At 39.8% G+C, this 19311-nt stretch overlaps 1 protein-coding gene across 1 annotated transcript in view; it reads left to right on the plus strand.

Annotated features, from left to right (window-relative positions):
• Positions 1-19311, plus strand: part of LOC134751717 (uncharacterized) — a 173963-nt gene that overhangs the window by 40693 nt on the left and 113959 nt on the right. The window contains exon 2 of the mRNA XM_063687162.1: positions 18872-18965. Within this exon, the coding sequence (XP_063543232.1) occupies positions 18875-18965 (91 nt within the window). The 5' untranslated portion in view covers positions 18872-18874. The remainder of the gene's footprint in view (positions 1-18871; positions 18966-19311) is intronic.

A 19311-nucleotide genomic window follows, 5' to 3' on the forward strand; every position in this document is an offset into this window, starting at 1 on the left:
GAGCCAGCTTAAGGATTTAAGGTAGTTTCCCTCCAGGGCCCGACTTATCTTTCCACGCTGTATAATGATTTCAAATAAAAAAATAAAAATAGCGTCAAATACATCATGCCCAGAGCCCAGTCCATCATCTGATTAAATGTATTGCTGCAGGCGACTTTGACTTATAAATAGTTTTCTTACGGAGTTGTTGTATTTTGTACTAAGCATGATATCTTAAGCTGCATTATCAGCAACTGACCAGCAAGATGATTATTATCAGTGCGCTTTTTTCTGGAAATTATTTTTCATGGTTGCCTCCACTGGGTATAGGTGAAAAAAAATCTGTTGTTACCACTGTTACCAATTTGGTGGTACCTAGTGGGAATAATCATTTGAAACCCCATCACTGATTGATCTTCCTATGCCACCAATCAAAAATTGTTAGTGACAAGAAAGGGCTGTTTCCGTTAAAACTTCTTTGTTCTTTACTATACTATGCCAAGTCTTGAAATAAACAGGTTGCAGGCGTCCATAGGCTACGGTGACTGCTTGCCATCAGGCGGGCCGTATGCTTGTTTGCCACCGACGTAGTATAAAAAAATAACACCAAAACTTGTCACTACGCATTTTGTACTGATTATTATCAAAATATATTGAGACATTAAGTAGTAAATATGATAGGCAATTTATAATAATTATTATAACATAACAAAAGTATTTCCGACCCGGGTATGTCCTTAACTACGTCCAAAAGAGAGGTATGGGCACTGTGAATAACATCTCGCTTTGTGTGGTAGGGCACAGGACAGCGGATGTCATTCCAGATCTAGAGCAGAGCCCAACTGGGGAGGTACCTCCACCTTACAGAAAACCGCAGCCAAATAACACTAGACCCTACTAATAGTGTTGTGTTCCTGCCGGTGAGTAAGGTTGCCAGAGCTCGAGGGAGAGGAGTGTTAGGGTCGGCAACGCGCATGTAACTCCTCTGGAGTTGCAGGCGTACATAGGCTATGGAGACTGCTTAACATCAGGCGGGCCGTATGCTTGTTTGCCACCGACGTAGTATAAAAAAAAGTCAATGTAATATCGCACATATTTGGCACTAGTTGTAGTTTATTTTGATCTTAAATTGTACATTGTATTTTTTAACCTATGTTGACAGTGTATATGATCAGTAAATTCATTACCTATAAATAAATCTATATGTTTCGCTATATTTATAATTCTATATCCTCCTATTGTCAGTAGGCAGGAGGGTTGTTATCTAAAAGGTATGCTATCAGCGCCGGATAAACCAGTGATCAAATAAAGTAGTTGCTTGGGGCTTTATGTATAGAAGGCACCAACATTTCAGGGAATTGGAGAGAGGAGCAAACTGTGGTGCGCAGATGATTAGAACTTATCATCTTCCTCGCGTTATCCCGCCATTTTGCCACGGCTCATGGGAGCCTGGGGTCCGCTTGACAACTAATCCTAAGAATTGACGTAGGCACTAGTTTTTACGAAAGCGACTGCCATCTGACCTTCCAACCCAGAGGGGGAACTAGGCCTTGTTAGGATTAGTCCGGTTTCCTCCCGATGTGTTCCTTCAGCGAAAAGCGACTGGTAAATATCAAATGATATTTCGTACATAAGTTCTGAAAAACTCATTGGTACGAGCCGGGGTTTGAACCCGCGACCTCCGGATTGAAAGTGCAGATGATTAGGACTAAAGGCATAAAAAAATTAAATGTATTAAATGATAAATAAAGTGAAACAAAATAGGTAAATAACTAATTATGTTCTATTGTCATAATTAGAATTTTTTTTTTTTGTACTACAATAAAATTATAGAATAATAAACACTTGTCACTTTAAGTAAGTTAAATCTTGCAAGCAAATCTTGTCAGTAGAAAAAGGCGGCAAATTTTAAAAATGTAGGCGCAAATTGATATCGTACCAAAGAAAATTTGAATTTCGCGCCTTTTTCTACTGACAAGATTTGCTTGAACAACTATGTGTTAAAATTGGAAATTGTACCAAAATATATATCGCTCTCTGTTTAGCACCTACATTATTATTATTATTATTACTATATACGAATGCACAGGCAGCTTAAAATAGCTGATACGTGCATATCAATGTCCTGCACTTGTGTTTTGTCCGTTCGTAAAATGTTTGTAGAGTCTGTTTTTAAAGGAGTTCACTGAAGGCGCACTGATTACGGATTCGGGCAAACTGTTCCACACTTTCACTACACGGTTAGACAGGAAGTGTCGTCTTGGGTTGCTACTACTCTGCGTCCGTGCCAGCTTCAGAGAATATCCTCTCAGTCTGTCATTCATATTCCGAGTGAAAATGTCACTTAACCCGGGTACGTTGTAGTGTCCTGTGAGTATTTTGTATGTTTCTATTAAGTCACCACGTTGCCTTCGCTGCTCCAAGGTTGTCACTGTTGTCAGGCCCAATTCCTTTAACCTATCTTCGTAAGATCGGTTGCTAAGAGATGGCGCCAATTTTGTTGCTCTTCTTTGGACTCTTTCAATAAGGTTGATGTCCTTTCGGAAATATGGATTCCAAATTTGGAACGCATATTCCAATAAGGATCTTACGTATGTTTTATAGAGTTTAATTAAAATATTCTTTTCCCCTCACTAGCTCGGAAAGTTGTCTTTTATCCTTTAAAACTAGCGGGGAAAAACGCATTTTATCCACTAGTGGGGAAAGTAATTTGACCTTGGATGGAGCGTGTTTAAGTAGCTTGACAGATAACAAAACGTAAAACGCTCATAATAATGATTCGTTTGATATTAATTATCATTAAACAAATGGTTTGAGAATGTAATAAAAAAAATTTATTTAATGATTTTATGTCATAGACCTTAAAGTTCCATAAGAAACGTTTGTTTTTTAATAATGATGTTAAATATAATTCTGAACGCACAAGTTGAGTCAATGCAATTTCAAAACGCATCATTGACATTTCATACGTCAGAATGTCAACATTGTCAACAAACTTTTTACTTACAAACTTCTCACGTAAAATACAGAATTTCCAGTTTTTTGTTATAATATCGTAAAAAAAATAGTGATTCCAGTGACGAAGATGATCTAACGCCTGTGGATGTTGTACTTTCCTCGCTATGGTGAGGGGAAAAGTTTTGTGTTACACACGGGTGCAAATGTATTTTACTTCTCGTGTGTTGAAACACTCGCTACGCTCAGGATTCTATTTTAGAACCACTCGCTACGCTCGTGGTTCAACTATAGAATAATTTCGCTTGCTCGTGTATCAATTCCACACTCGCGGGTAAAATACAACTTTGCACCCTTGTATAACAAATAACTATATCCATATAACGGAAAGCTTTCTTAATCATATATAAAACAGAGTTAGCCTTTTTGGTAAAACCCAAAATGTGTTCCTCCCAATGTTAAGTTATCAGCTATAACGACACCAAGATCTCGCTGGGAAGCAACACTGCAAATTGTGAGAGAAACGAAATATACAGACCGATACATCGCAATTCATCTGCAGATGCCTCGCGGAGCGAAGCCGCGAACGCGAGTGTGGTCGATTTCGCAGATCAGCGAACTCGACTCCACTCTCGCGTTCGTGGCTTCGCTCCGCGATTCGCCCACGAGTGTGGAGGGATCTTAAAAGATATCGGCAGATGCCGTATCTGTGATGGGCTTTATTTGTTACCCACCATAAACCATACTATGTGCACCATACTCCTACTGAAATATACATGTATCTTCAAGTATCTTTCAGTAGGTGTAGCAGAGAAAGCGTCTTCTAGTATAAGACTGTCCCGTTCGGTCCATTCCCCCCACCGCACATGTATAAAGCCCCCTCCACACACGAGTGGCTTAAGACTGTCTTGTACGAGCAAAGAGAATCCATGACTGATCCACTTATATACTAAGCCCCCTCCACACTCGTGCGGGAATCGGGGCGCGAAGCCGCGAACGCGAGTGTGGAGTCTAGTTCGCTAATCAGCAACTTATAACCTTCTTATTTTCTTTTAAAGCCTGGCAACCCTTATTTGTGACCGGATTTTTGCAGGCAACCCTATACCATTGTATTCGCAATAAAATTACCATTATTTTGATATACAATTCAAGCGTCAGACAGATGGGTGCAATTATCGATTTTAACTCACCCGTTTAAACACGGCAACCTCATAATAGTGACCGGAAAAACATAGGCAACCTAATTTATTCATGTTGTACAAGTTGTATACTTTCCATTGGAACTTATTTTGTTCGTCAGACAAATCGGTGAAATTTAAAGAAAAAAATATATTTTCAAAAATTTATTTAAAATAGCCTTGACCATATTTCTTTAGGCAACCCTATTTATTTATGTTCAGGAACATATTTTCTTTCATAAAATATAAGTTTCATCCGTCAGACGTATGGGTGAAGGTCGACCATATAAGCCGTATCTCCTACTAGTAGGACTTTCGGGATAAAATGTATCCTATGACACTCCCGTGATCAAGACGAATCTAACGATACCTCATACATCAAAATCCATCAAGCCGTTTAGGCTACAGGAGGCCACTAAGAAACAGGCATACATACATACATACTTACATACACTCGAAAAACATTACCCTCCTCCTTTGGCAGTCGGGTAAAAACCGAATGACGTCATCCCGAATACAGCTAGTGCCTACGTATATTTTATTTGACTCGCCGCACACGGACAGAATATTCGGTTTCCGTACGGAATGACAGGTGTGAACGGGACGTCGCTATACACATGCATAATGGCTTGCAACTGTCATTCCGTACGGAAACCGATCGAAAATTCCGTATGTTTGCCCTGAGGCCAGGATTACACTTGTAAGTTTTACTTACTTAAGTAGGGGCACAGCTATACTACAGAATGAGATATGAATATCGTTATCTCATTCTAGCAAATAGCTTTGTCCCTACTTACGTAAGTAAAACTTACAAGTGTAATCCTGGCCTAAGGCCCCATCACACGAGGGCTTTTTCAACGCGCGTTAAACAAACGCTTGAAATTGCCCGCACGCTAAATTCGATTTAAGTACCAAGGCTTAAAGTTGAAATCCAACAACGCTTCATAAAACGCGCTACCGCTATCGTGTGAATAAATACACATGTTTCCATTAGTGTCATTCAAACGCTTTTTTAACGCGCGTTGAAAAAGCGCTCGTGAGAATGAGACCTAACGCAAATAATCGAATGTGTGCGCTATGGTTACAAAATTCCGAATCTGTATTCCCAATGAGGGCTAACGCGTATGAATTCGCCGCTAGGGGCGCTAGTGTGGATGGTGGTCTTCGCCAAGTTCGAAATGTCAAATGTCACTTGTCACTTCAATGACACCCGTTTTGACGACCGGTCTGGCCTAGTGGGTAGTGACCCTGCCTGTGAAGCCGATGGTCCTGGGTTCGAATCCCGGTAATGGCATTTATTTGTGTGATGAGCACAGATATTTGTTCCTGAGTCATAGGTGTTTTCTATGTATTTAAGTATTTATATATTATATATATCGTTGTCTGAGTACCCATAACACAAGCCTCCTTGGGCTTACCGTGGGACTTTAGTCATCAAAGTTTATTTATTTATTTAAGACTTACAGCTGTTCTTTAGTCTTTTGGACCACCATCAACAGAGGCGCCAACTGGTGAAAAAAAACGATAGCCCTCATTCGGATTCCTGATCAGGAAACCGAACGTCTGAGGCCAGCCTTACCGCAGACGTTCGGAATTTTCATTCGGTTTCCATACGGAATGACAGGTGGGAACGAGACGACGCTCTACAAATGCAAAGCGCTGTCTCGCTTGCACCTGTCAGTCCATACGGAAACCGAATGACAGGTGGAAACAAATGCATAGTGCTGTCTCGCTTGTACATGTGATTCCGTACGGAAAATTTTGCGAAACGTGTGCGGGCTTAATCGATGTAAGTATTATTTTTTTGTCTCGTAGAAAAAAGTATTGTATACAATAGTGATATAATCAAGCTTTTCAATCTCGTACCTTAAGCAACTCAGCAAGCTTCGTTGCTTAAACACGGTACTCGACTGAAAAGCTCTCTATTATATCACGATTGTATAAAATACTATAGGAGTACGGTACGAGTAAAGCATTATATTGTGCGATTGCCAAGTCATTATATGTATTAAAAATTAAAGTTATCTAATGTTGATGCGGTTTTAACACCCCCCGGCACTGACTAAAATAACAGACTTGGTATCATATTACATCTCTAAACTTTTTTGTTGTAGAAGTTTTGGGATCTCATCTCTTTTTGTAGGCAGTCCGTCTTTTAGGGTACTACTTCTTGTACGTCAGCTACCACTTTTCTGAAAGCTCATACTCATACCCGTCTCACACTATACCTGTTACTCGTACTCGTACTCATACCTGTACAATACTCATGGTCATACCAAGCTATACTTGTATTCATCCAATACTCATACCCAAGTCCCCATCCCACACCATACCCGCACACTAGTGCCATATGTATGGTATGAACCTATACCATATTCATATTCTTACCATACTCATAGCCATACCATACTCATACCACAGAATAACTAATAGTACTACCATACAGAAAATTCACTTCTTCACAAAAGCCAGATTTAGGTATAAAATTATACCTACACTCGCCGCCTGCAAGAAAAATTGAAACTTATAACCGCGCACGAACCGTGAATATTCTTTGCGCGCCGCAGTTTTATGACCGAGCTGCGAGTGTCGGCACGGGGTTGTCACTTGACAAGTTTCTGCACCTATACCTACTGATTTATTATTTTTAAGATAAATATGTAGGAATTACAAACGTAGATTCTGTAAACATACAATTTTTAGCCGGAGATAGTATGTCTGATTCTCACGGAAGTAGGTATGCCACAGAAGTACTTATTCCTTTGAAAATATGTCGGTCAATATAGTCCGGAATTAAAAAAAAAAATTCTGCTTCCTTGTTCTTCCGTTTATTCAGACATCCGTAAACAGAACATTATCTTTTATACAGATTAGATCGCGATTTAGGTTTCGAAGCCATTGCGTATTTTCAATTTTGCGCGAGCGCCACGTGACACCATTATCGTGCGAGCCGAGCGGCAGCCCAGTGCCATACACCTGCCCGGGCGGTGCGCCGGCCAAATATACCTAAACTGCGCAGTGACACCCCCCTGCTCATACTATACACATCTTTATACACACATCGTACATCTTAGACCTTTACCTACTATTTGTTGGAACTGCAAAAGTAACTTTTTAATAGAATATATTCATATGGGAATACAAACTTACTTATGCAGTTCCTAAATATTTAAAACGAGACTGATATTGCTATATTCTTAGGTTTTTTATGGCTTGTTAAGCTAAAAACTACTTATGTTTAAAATTTGAAGCGTGTTGGTTGGCTATAAGTACCTTAGAATTATGATGATCAGTGAGTGAGTGTGTCAGTGACAAAAATAAGGAACTTTGACGTGCAATAATTCTTAAACTACAAGTTCAAATTGAATGTTCTTGGGAATATATGTAAGCCATATTATGCCCTATATGTCACTGAAAATTCAGGGCTCTAGCTTTAGCCAGCACAAAATTACAGGACGTTGAAAATGGCCTGAATGGCTTCGAGAAAAGGATGGTACGGCCGTGCTTCTTTGTTTTGCTCGACTTGGCGGGGGCACTGCCGTGCCCCCAGATCAGATTGCCGATAAGTTTTATAATGTACAGAGTCCTTAGGAGCATGAGCTGCTGATGTTATTCTGCAAGTGGCATCGTAAGGACCCGATTCTGAGTATTTTTTTCGGCCGCCGACTTAGGAGCATAAGTTGGGTTATTAAAATTTTCAAATTTTATTTTTTTCCGCAAATTTGTTTTGATCGCCCGCAAATGACATACCTATCTTGAATCAGCATGGTCTGCTGATGTTATTCTGCAAGTGGCATCGTAAGGACCCGATTCTGAGTATTTTTTTCAGCCGTCGACTTAGGAGCATAAGTTGGGTTATTAAAATACGAGTATTTAAGTTTTTTTTTTCCCGGAAAATATGCTTTGATCGCCCGCAAATGACCTACCTATCTTGAATCAGCATGGTCGGCTGATGTTATTCTGCAAGTGGCATCGTAAGGACCCGATTCTGAGTATTTTTTTCAGCCGTTGACATAGGAGCATAAGTTGGGTTATTCAAATTTTCAAATTTTATTTGTTTCCGCAAAACCTGCTTTGATCGCCCGCAAATGACCTACCTATCTTGAATCAGCATGGTCGGCTGATATTATTCTGCAAGTGGCATCGTTAGGACCCGATTCTGAGTATTATTTTCAGCCGTCGACTTAGGAGCAAAAGTTGGGTTATTAAATTTTTTTTTCCGGCAAATCTGTTTTGATCGCCCGCAAATGACCTACCTATCTTGAATCAGCATGTTCGGCTGATGTTATTCTGCAAGTGTCATCGTAAGGACCCGATTCTGAGTATTTTTTTAGCCGTCGACTTAGGAGGATAAGTTGTGTTATATTAAAATACGAGTATTTAAGTTAAAATTTTTTCCGCAGTATGCTTTGATCGCCCGCAAATGACCTCACTATCTTGAATCAGCATGGTCTGCTGATGTTATTCTGCAAGTGGCATCGTAAGGACCCGATTCTGAGTATTTTTTTTAGCCGTTGACTTAGGAGCATAAGTTGGGTTATTCAAATTTTCAAGTTATTTTTTCCGCAAAATCTGCTTTGAGCGCCCGCAAATGACCTACCTATCTTGAATCAGCATGGTCGGCTGATGTTATTCTGCAAGTGGCATCGTAAGGACCCGATTCTGAGTATTTTTTTCAGCCGCCGACTTAGGAGCATAAGTTGGGTTATTCAAATGTTCGTTTTTTTTTGCGCAAAATCTGCTTTGATCGCCCGCAAATGACCTACCTATCTTGAATCAGCATGGTCGGCTGATGTTATTCTGCAAGTAGCATCGTAAGGACCCGATTCTGAGTATTGTTTTCAGCCGTTGACTTAGGAGCATAAGTTGGGTTATTCAAATGTTCAAGTTTTTTTTTGCGCAAAATCTGCTTTGATCGCCCGCAAATGACCTACCTATCTTGAATCAGCATGGTCTGCTGATGTTATTCTGCCAGTGGCATCGTAAAGACCCGATTCTGAGTATTTTTTTCAGCCGTTGACTTAGGAGCATAAGTTGGGTTATTATAATTTTCAAAGTTTATTTTTTCCGCAAAACCTGCTTTGATCGCCCGCAAATGACCTACCTATCTTGAATCAGCATGGTCTGCTAATGTTATTCTGTAAGGGGCATCGTAAGGACCCGATTCCGAGTATTTTTTTCAACCGTCGACTTAGGAGCATAAGTTGGGTTATTCAAATTTTCAAGTTTTATTTTTTTCCGCAAAATCTGCTTTGATCACCCGCAAATGACCTACCTATCTTGAATCAGCATGGTCGGCTGATATTATTCTGCAAGTGGCATCGTATGGACTCGATTCTGAGTATTTTTTTCAGCCGTCGACTTAGGAGCATAAGTTAAAGTTTTTGCATTTTATTATTGCCTGTCTAACCTTATTTAATGCCGCCAAATTACCGTACTGTGTCGGTGTTATATCGTCTATAGATGCTTATGTAGGGCTTAGATCGTTAGTATCTGTGTCGATTGCTTGTTACACCCTCCCTACTGAACTATCTCGGCCGGCCAATATGAATTTTTCGATTTTATTTTTTTATCTATTGAGATCCTAACGATGTTAATGTCTGAACAAACGTGAACTAACGTCGCCCGATGGATTCACATGGTTATTTTGACTGATTTCGGGGTGGGGTGGTTAGCGTGAAGACAGCCACCCCACTTTAAAAAAAAAAATGAAGGAATCGGGTCCTAACGATTCCAATGCCTGAACAATCATGAACTAACGAATATCTTGCTGTCTAGACCAAAAACACAAACAATAAGTGGTTTGGGGTGGCTAGCGTGAAGTCAGCCACCACCATAGAATAAAAAAAATATAAAACCACGAAAATCTTTTAATCTGTTTCGAATACCCGCAAGTTACCGCACTGTATCGGTTATATATATCGTCTATAGATGCTTATTTAGGGCATAGAATCATTAGTTTCTGTGTCGATTGCTTGTTACGCCCGCCGGCTGAACTATCTCGGCCGGCCAATATGAATTTTTTGATTTTATTTTTTTATAGCAAATCTATTGAGATCGTAACGATTTTAATGCCTGAACAAACGTGAACTAACGTCGCCCGATGGATTCACATGGTTATTTTGACTGATTTCGGGGTGGGGTGGTTAGCGTGAAGACAGCCACCCCACTTTTTAAAAAAAAATGAAGGAATCGGGTCCTAACGATTCCAATGCCTGAACAATCATGAACTAACGAATATCTTGCTGTCTAGACCAAAAACACAAACAATAAGTGGTTTGGGGTGGCTAGCGTGAAGTCAGCCACCACCATAGAATAAAAAAAATATAAAACCACGAAAATCTTTTAATCTGTTTCGAATACCCGCAAGTTACCGCACTGTATCGGTTATATATATCGTCTATAGATGCTTATTTAGGGCATAGAATCATTAGTTTCTGTGTCGATTGCTTGTTACGCCCGCCGGCTGAACTATCTCGGCTGGCCAATATGAATTTTCCGATTTTATTTTTTTATAGCAAATATATTGAGATCCTAACGATTTTAATGCCTGAACAAACGTGAACTAACGTCGCCCGATGGATTCACATAGTTAGTTTGACTGATTTCGGGGTGGGGTGGTTAGCGTGAAGACAGGGGTGGCTATCTTGCTATCTAGACCAAAAAACTAACAATAAATGGTTTGGGGTGGCTAGCGTGAAGTCAGCCACCACCATAGAATAAAAAATATACCTATATAAAACCACGAAAATCTTTTAATCTGTTTTGAATACCCGCAAGTTACCGTACTGTATCGGTTGTATATCGTCTATAGATGCTTATTTAGGGCATAGAATCGTTAGTATCTGTGTCGATTGCTTGTTACGCCCCCCCTGCTGAACTATCTCGGCCGGCCAATATGAATTTTTTGATTTTATTTTTTTATAGCAAATCTATTGAGATCCTAACGATTTTAATGCCTGAACAAACGTGAACTAACGTCGCCCGATGGATTCACATGGTTAGTTTGACTGTTTTCTGGGTGGGGTGGTTAGCGTGAAGACAGCCACCCCACTTTAAAAAAAAATAAAAAATGAAGGAATCGGGTCCTAACGCTACCAATGCCTGAACAATCATGAACTAACGAATATCTTGCTATCTAGACCAAAAAAACTAACAAAAAGTGGTTTGGGGTGGCTAGCGTGAAGACAGCCACCACCATAGAATAAAAAAATATAAAACCACGAAAATCTTTTAATCTGTTCTGAATACCCGCAAGTTACCGTACTGTATCGGTTATATATCGTCTATAGATGCTTATTTAGGGCATAGAATCGTTAGTATCTGTGTCGATTGCTTGTTACGCCCCCCCTGCTGAACTATCTCGGCCGGCCAATATGAATTTTTTGATTTTATTTTTTTATAGCAAATCTATTGAGATCCTAACGATTTTAATGCCTGAACAAACGTGAACTAACGTCGCCCGATGGATTCACATGGTTAGTTTGACTGATTTCTGGGTGGGGTGGTTAGCGTGAAGACAGCCACCCCACTTTAAAAAAAAAAAAAAAAATGAAGGAATCGGGTCCTAACGATTCCAATGCCTGAACAATCATGAACTAACGAATATCTTGCTATCTAGACCAAAAAAACTAACAAAAAGTGGTTTGGGGTGGCTAGCGTGAAGACAGCCACCACCATAGAATTAAAAAAATATAAAACCACGAAAATCTTTTAATCTGTTCTGAATACCCGCAAGTTACCGTACTGTATCGGTTATATATCGTCTATAGATGCTTATTTAGGGCATAGAATCGTTAGTATCTGTGTCGATTGCTTGTTACGCCCCCCCTGCTGAACTATCTCGGCCGGCCAATATGAATTTTTTGATTTTATTTTTTTATAGCAAATCAATTGAGATCCTAACGATTTTAATGCCTGAACAAACGTGAACTAACGTCGCCCGATGGATTCACATGGTTAGTTTGACTGATTTCTGGGTGGGGTGGTTAGCGTGAAGACAGCCACCCCACTTAAAAAAAAAAAATGAAGGAATCGGGTCCTAACGATTCCAATGCCTGAACAATCATGAACTAACGAATATCTTGCTATCTAGACCAAAAAAACTAACAAAAAGTGGTTTGGGGTGGCTAGCGTGAAGTCAGCCACCACCATAGAATAAAAAAAATATAAAACCACGAAAATCTTTTAATCTGTTTTGAATACCCGCAAGTTGCCGTACTGTATCGGTTGTATATCGTCTATAGATGCTTATTTAGGGCATAGAATCGTTAGTATCTGTGTCGATTGCTTGTTACGCCCCCCCTGCTGAACTATCTCGGCCGGCCAATATGAATTTTTTGATTTTATTTTTTTATAGCAAATCTATTGAGATCCTAACGATTTTAATGCCTGAACAAACGTGAACTAACGTCGCCCGATGGATTCACATGGTTAGTTTGACTGATTTCTGGGTGGGGTGGTTAGCGTGAAGACAGCCACCCCACTTAAAAAAAAAAAATGAAGGAATCGGGTCCTAACGATTCCAATGCCTGAACAATCATGAACTAACGAATATCTTGCTATCTAGACCAAAAAAACTAACAAAAAGTGGTTTGGGGTGGCTAGCGTGAAGACAGCCACCACATAGAATTAAAAAAATATAAAACCACGAAAATCTTTTAATCTGTTCTGAATACCCGCAAGTTACCGTACTGTATCGGTTATATATCGTCTATAGATGCTTATTTAGGGCATAGAATCGTTAGTATCTGTGTCGATTGCTTGTTACGCCCCCCCTGCTGAACTATCTCGGCCGGCCAATATGAATTTTTTGATTTTATTTTTTTATAGCAAATCAATTGAGATCCTAACGATTTTAATGCCTGAACAAACGTGAACTAACGTCGCCCGATGGATTCACATGGTTAGTTTGACTGATTTCTGGGTGGGGTGGTTAGCGTGAAGACAGCCACCCCACTTAAAAAAAAAAAAAAAAATGAAGGAATCGGGTCCTAACGATTCCAATGCCTGAACAATCATGAACTAACGAATATCTTGCTATCTAGACCAAAAAAACTAACAAAAAGTGGTTTGGGGTGGCTAGCGTGAAGACAGCCACCCCCTTTTATTTTTTTAAAAAATCGATTTTGGAATCGGGTCCTAACGATTTTACCTACTGAACAAACGTGAACTAACGATGAACTAACGATATAGATATGCCATTTGCGGGCAAACGAAATGGGGTGGTCAACTTCACGAGCATCATTTGTTAATGCAGTGCAGGGTTCATATTGTAGTACTAACAGCAACATTTAACTAACCATCTGTGGACCTTATGTCTTTGAGTTAAGGATTAAAATAATAAATCGACTGTGTGAACGAGTACAGTCGCCATCAGATATATCGGAGCGGCCGAGGTGCTCAAAAATATCTGAACACGCACTCTAGCGCCTTGACAATTAGCCTCATGCATGAAGTTTATATGTGAACGAAATATGTTTTATTCGGATGTTTGTTACCGTTATATCATGTTACAAATGCATTTCCGTTTTTAAATTACCATTTAATCACTTAAAATTATAAATAAAAAGTACAAAAATTTGCCCGCGAAAAGCTAGTGAGCGAAACGCTCAAAACGCTACGTGACGTCACGCGTTCGACAGATTAGTGTCATTAGTAGCAAACGTCAGTTGGGCCGCCCAACGTGTGACGTCATCACGCTCTGTCGAATTCGCGCCAAAAATTATGAGCGTTTCAACTGCTCAAAAATTTTCAACATTTTAAATATTTTTTAATAAAATAATGTTAAGGTTTACAAAAGTATTTTTATCATTTCCGGTATTCCAACGATATAAATTATGAATCCAAAAATAAAAATAAAATCATGCATGGAGCTAATAGAGACGTGTTCAGATAACCCACAGGACGGCGTTGACGCTATCTTTTGTTGGTTTAATTTGATCGCCCCTACGCGCGTACGCATTGGTTGTTCATTGAGGGTTGGCTGCTGGTTGTTTAGTCACTGTATTTAACGTTCTAGGTATTTAAGACACTGAAATTACTGGCAATATTTTCTTAACTATCTACGAAATTACAGTAGACTTACTTCTAGATTTGTAGTGTAATTTTATTATAATTTTCATAACCTTGGTAGCTTAAATGTATGTTGGTGTGTGTCGTCCTTAAATGTATTGTACGCCTGAAATAGCTATTTATGCAACAAGTGCGGAAAGTGTATGATTTCCGACGAGGGGAATTTTATTCACGAGCGAGCAAAGCGAGCGTTTATAAAGGAATACGAGTCGGAAATGATCTTTACGCACGTGTATCATACAATGTTTTACTATGCATTGTGCGAGTAAATAGAAAAAACATATAATGGCAAATAAGTTTAATTATTAAAAAAATGAAAACAAAAAGCACTAGTGCGGAAAAGTGCTCTTTTCCGCACTAGTGCGAGAAAGTAGCACCATATGTACTGTAAAAAAAAAATTTAAAACAAAAAGCACTAGTGCGGAAAAGTAGTACTATGAGCACATGCATTGTAAAGGTAGTTTGGTGAGACTACTATAGTAGCAATTTAAGCTTAATATATCAGCCATTCTCAACATACATCAATAAATTTCATTTCATTTAATACGTTGCTAGGTACCGTCGTTACTTTTCGTTCCTAAACTGGTCAGGAAATGTTATAGTCACAGTCGTTGAAACATGCCCTTGAATGTTTAAGCAAATTTAGGCACCTACTGTTTTACCTGTGTACTGTGTAACTTCATCGCTTACTAACTGAAGGTGCACCTTATGTCTTTACCATAAGGTTCACAACTGGTCAGTTACCGGGACAATGGTAAAATCAACTCGCATCGGAACTCGGAACTTTCGGACTGGAGAATGGAGATAACAGCCACAATATCCGCACCGTGCACCGGCGTCGCATCGTCTGCCATCGATCGCTGCACGGACGGACAAACAGTCTGGCTTTTGTTATTGTATGTTAATGCAGGATGCGTTATTTAATATTTATTTGGGGAATACCGGAACGCAAGGGCGGGCGTAAAAAATGGTATATTACGATAAAATACGCTTTAAGTAATATTTTTTTTATAAATTAAGACTGCAATTTTCGTAAAACGAAGTAGACATTTGAATGGACTACCGGCTTCTATTTTGTTTGTTTATGTAGTCTTAGGGCCTGTTTCACAATGTATTGGATAGCTAATTAACAAATAAATTATCTGATAAAATGTCCTACAAAAAAAGCACTTTATCCAGCAGATAAAGCTTATTTGGAGATTGTGAAACGCCAACGATGACTTTATTCGTCAGATAAGTGGCAAGTAGCTTATTCAGGACTTTACTTGGACATTGTGAAACAGGCCCTTAGTCAATTGGCGTTCTGTATCAAAGATTGACATATTGGCTAGGCCCCATGTTTAGGTACTGCCCAGCTCCCTGCGTCAAAGTGTAAATGACGTATTACGGCCCGGCCGGCCACGACATCGCGCGGCGGCGGCTGCGGCGAGCGGCGGCCATAGGTTGGAGCGAGAGTAGCGACTAGCGAGACACAGCGATCGGACCTTTCGTTCCCACCTATGGCTGCCACTGCCGCGCGATGTCGTGGCTGGGCCGTTAGTGTTATTAGTGTTTACGTCGCCAAGGGTTAAACCAAATTTTATAATGGTGTATATAAGTGCCAACAACATTAATCCCCCATATTTTAACATCATTTTCCTCGCGTTGTCCCGGCATTTTGCCACGGCTCATGGGAGCCTGCGGTCCGCTTGGCAACTAATCCCAAGAATTGGCGTAGGCACTAGTTTTTACGAAAGCGACTGCCATCTGGCCTTCCAACCCAGAGGGTAAACTAGGCCTTATTGGTATTAGTCCGGTTTCCTCACGATGTTTTCCTTCACCGAAAAGCGATTGGTAAATATCAAATGATATTTCGTACATAAGTTCCGAAAAATTCATTGGTAAGTACGAGTCGGGGTTTGATTTGAACCCGAGACCTTCGGATTGCAAGTCGCACGCTCTTACCGCTAAGCCACCAGCGCTTATTATCCACCATATCGCCGCTATACTTACTCAACCTCGTATCTGCAACACTCATTTGATGACAAAAACACCCGTATTCCGAATGAAAGAAAAGCGACATTTCCATCAAATGATTGTTGCAAATATGAGGTTGAGTAAGTATAGCGACGATATGTTATGAAGCAACACAACCAACATCTGAACGGCCATCAGATTACCGAAATCACAGCAACATTACACAAGATTCATTCAATCACGCTTGTTACTGTTACGCAAGTTGATAAATGATAACGATATACCGAGACGAGCACGATCTCTCTGTTATTATACAATAGTAATAACAATATCATCTGTAACGTATTTGTTTGATGTCATCATCATCATCATCATGTCAGCCGATAGACGTCCACTGCTGGACATAGGCCTCCCCCAAGGCTCGCCACTCCGACCGATCCTGTGCCGCCCGCATCCACCGAATTCCCGCGACCTTCACCAGGTCATCGCTCCATCTTGTTGGAGGTCTACCGGCAGTTCGTCTTGTTTGATGTAGAGAAGTTGTATTATCTGTTATGTCAATAGGTATTTCAAGTAAACTACCAATCGCGTTTTTGGTAGGCGTTTTCGTAATGTTTCGTAACGATTCCGACTACTTACAGAAATTTAGACACCAACATATTCTAGCTGCGCGGGTTTAGTACTTAAGATGTTATCAACAAATAAACACAATTTGTTCCCTAGTTGCAAGATGTAGTTCTTTATTTATTTAGCCATCAGTCTTTCTTTATGATCACGCAAGCAATATCGTTGTTTCATTGGAAATGGTTATAATTATAATATATGAGTTTATGGCGAGAGGCTGTTTATTTACACCCATTGAATGTTATCATTTATCTACAGAACTACTTTTCTGTATATAATTTACGTACAGTCACCCTCAATAATATGTTACTCTTCGAAGGCCGCAAAAATATGTTACACGCTCTTATGGCTCTACAAATAAGATCGTGTCGGATATTATCAGAAATCATTATTCTACGCAGATGTTTGTGTTGTGAACACCTTGGCCGCTCCGATATACCTATAATCTACCTGATAACGATTGTGCTTTGTCATAATCACTAGTAGCCAAACCATACACACTAGGGTACACCTGCGCAGTTTTGCCTGTACAGTTCAACTGCACATGTAAAGCTGGATAGAAAACTGCGCAGACGAATGCCACACACGCTACGTTTTCCCTGTGCAGTTCGCAATACTGCGCAGGCATACCCTAGTGTGTATGGCCAGCTTAAGCTTTAGTTAGGTACTTAAGAACAAGAACAAGAACAAGAAAACATTTATTGCCACACAGCAAACGAGAAATTACAGGAATATATTTACAAATAACATTAAAAATTGGCATGCGCGACAAAAAGAAAGGGCTCAGCATATGCTGCGCCAGCCACTTGATTAAGAATTGACCACACAGCGCTGATTTTCAGTCCGCCCCCTTACTGAACCACATTGATATGTGTGCGGGATATTATTTTTAACAGATATATATATGCAGGTTAATTTTAGAATAATTAAATTAAACGAAAGATTACATAGTTAAACTAGCAAACGCACTCTACTTCACAGGTAAATTACCGCAGCATAAACCACTTATACTTATGAGGTAAAATCCGTCAGTAGCTCGGTATCTGTTGGTACCACGCTCCACACTTGACTTTTCCTAAACCTTATCACCGAGACATAAGCTCCATCAATGGTGAATTAATTATAGCCGTTAGTATGCAAGCTGCGCCTTGCCTAATGAGCTGAGTTCGTGCCTCTTGTCCTATTTGCATAAGTTAGCCAAATCTGATAGCCGACTGGACCGAGGATCGAGCCTGGTTAGACGTTGGCAAATTGGTTTTTACCTTTTTGGAGCGCGGTATAAACGGGATTATAAATATGTATGCGAGATATAGGTACACGTACACAGTAAAAAGTGTGCCACATTTCACTGATCATCGGTACTCGGTAGACCTTAATACTTGTATAATAAATCTTTGCAAATGCATGCATTTGGTAAAGACTGTCAGAAGACCGTGGACACAAAAATATACGTACTGTGGAATATATAACGCTCAAAGTCACAGACAATCTAACTTTATATTATGTTTCTAATTTTATTATGTAGTTTAATAACCACAAATTATTAAAGGAAAAGTGCTGCTTGAATGATGCTTGCTAAGTTTTGAGATATTTGAAATTTAAAAATGGAACGTACCCATGTTATGTTTACAATAGCGGATATTACTGCAATGTTCTGCCAACAGAGTGCAGCACTAGCCTTTTTAGTAAACCATATAGTAACTTATACATACTGTACCTTTAACAGGTTAGACATATTAACTTAACTAACTTAGCGGTTTCACTCACGTATTTTTAGTCACTCGCGCGACATGTTACTAAAACGACGTAAAACTACGTGACTAAAAATACGTGAGTGAAACCGCTAAGTTAGTTAGGTTTTTGACAAGTTTTCATAAGATAATAAAATATGACATTGATGCATCAAGGCGGTTTGTTAAAGTTTGTTTACAGAGGACCTACCGGGAAACGCGAATCCGAAATTTCGCTATCTGCCTCTTTATCTGACTCGATAGTTTTCTTGGCCCACAATCACAAGAAGTTTGGCATACGATAAAACTAACGAATTATCAAACCTTGTGAGTAGTTTGAAATTAATCAGTATTGATGTATGTTTTAATTTGCAGGTGATGCTGGGCGGGGCAGGGTCGCCGGGCGGCGATGAGCTGCTGACCGTCACCGTCGTGCGCGACGAGCACGGATATGGCATGAAAGTGTCCGGTAAGATAAAAAAAACCGGCCAAGTGCGAGTCCGACTCGCGCACGAAGTGTTCCGTACCATTACGGAAAAAAACAGCAAAAAAATCACGTTTGTTGTATGGGAGCCCCATTTAAATATTTATATTAGTCTGTTTTTAGTATTTGTTGTTATAGCGGCAACAGAAATACATCATCTGTGAAACATTTAACTGTCTAGCTATCGCGGTTCATGAGATACAGCCTGGTGACAGACAGACGGACAGCGGAGTCTTAGTAATAGGGTCCCGTTTTTATGCTCGTGAAGTTGACCACCCCATTTCGTTTGCCCGCAAATGGCATATCTATATCGTTAGTTCATCGTTAGTTC

This window comes from Cydia strobilella, chromosome 23 (assembly GCF_947568885.1).
Source record: "Cydia strobilella chromosome 23, ilCydStro3.1, whole genome shotgun sequence".
NCBI classification, from domain to species: Eukaryota; Metazoa; Arthropoda; class Insecta; order Lepidoptera; family Tortricidae; genus Cydia; species Cydia strobilella.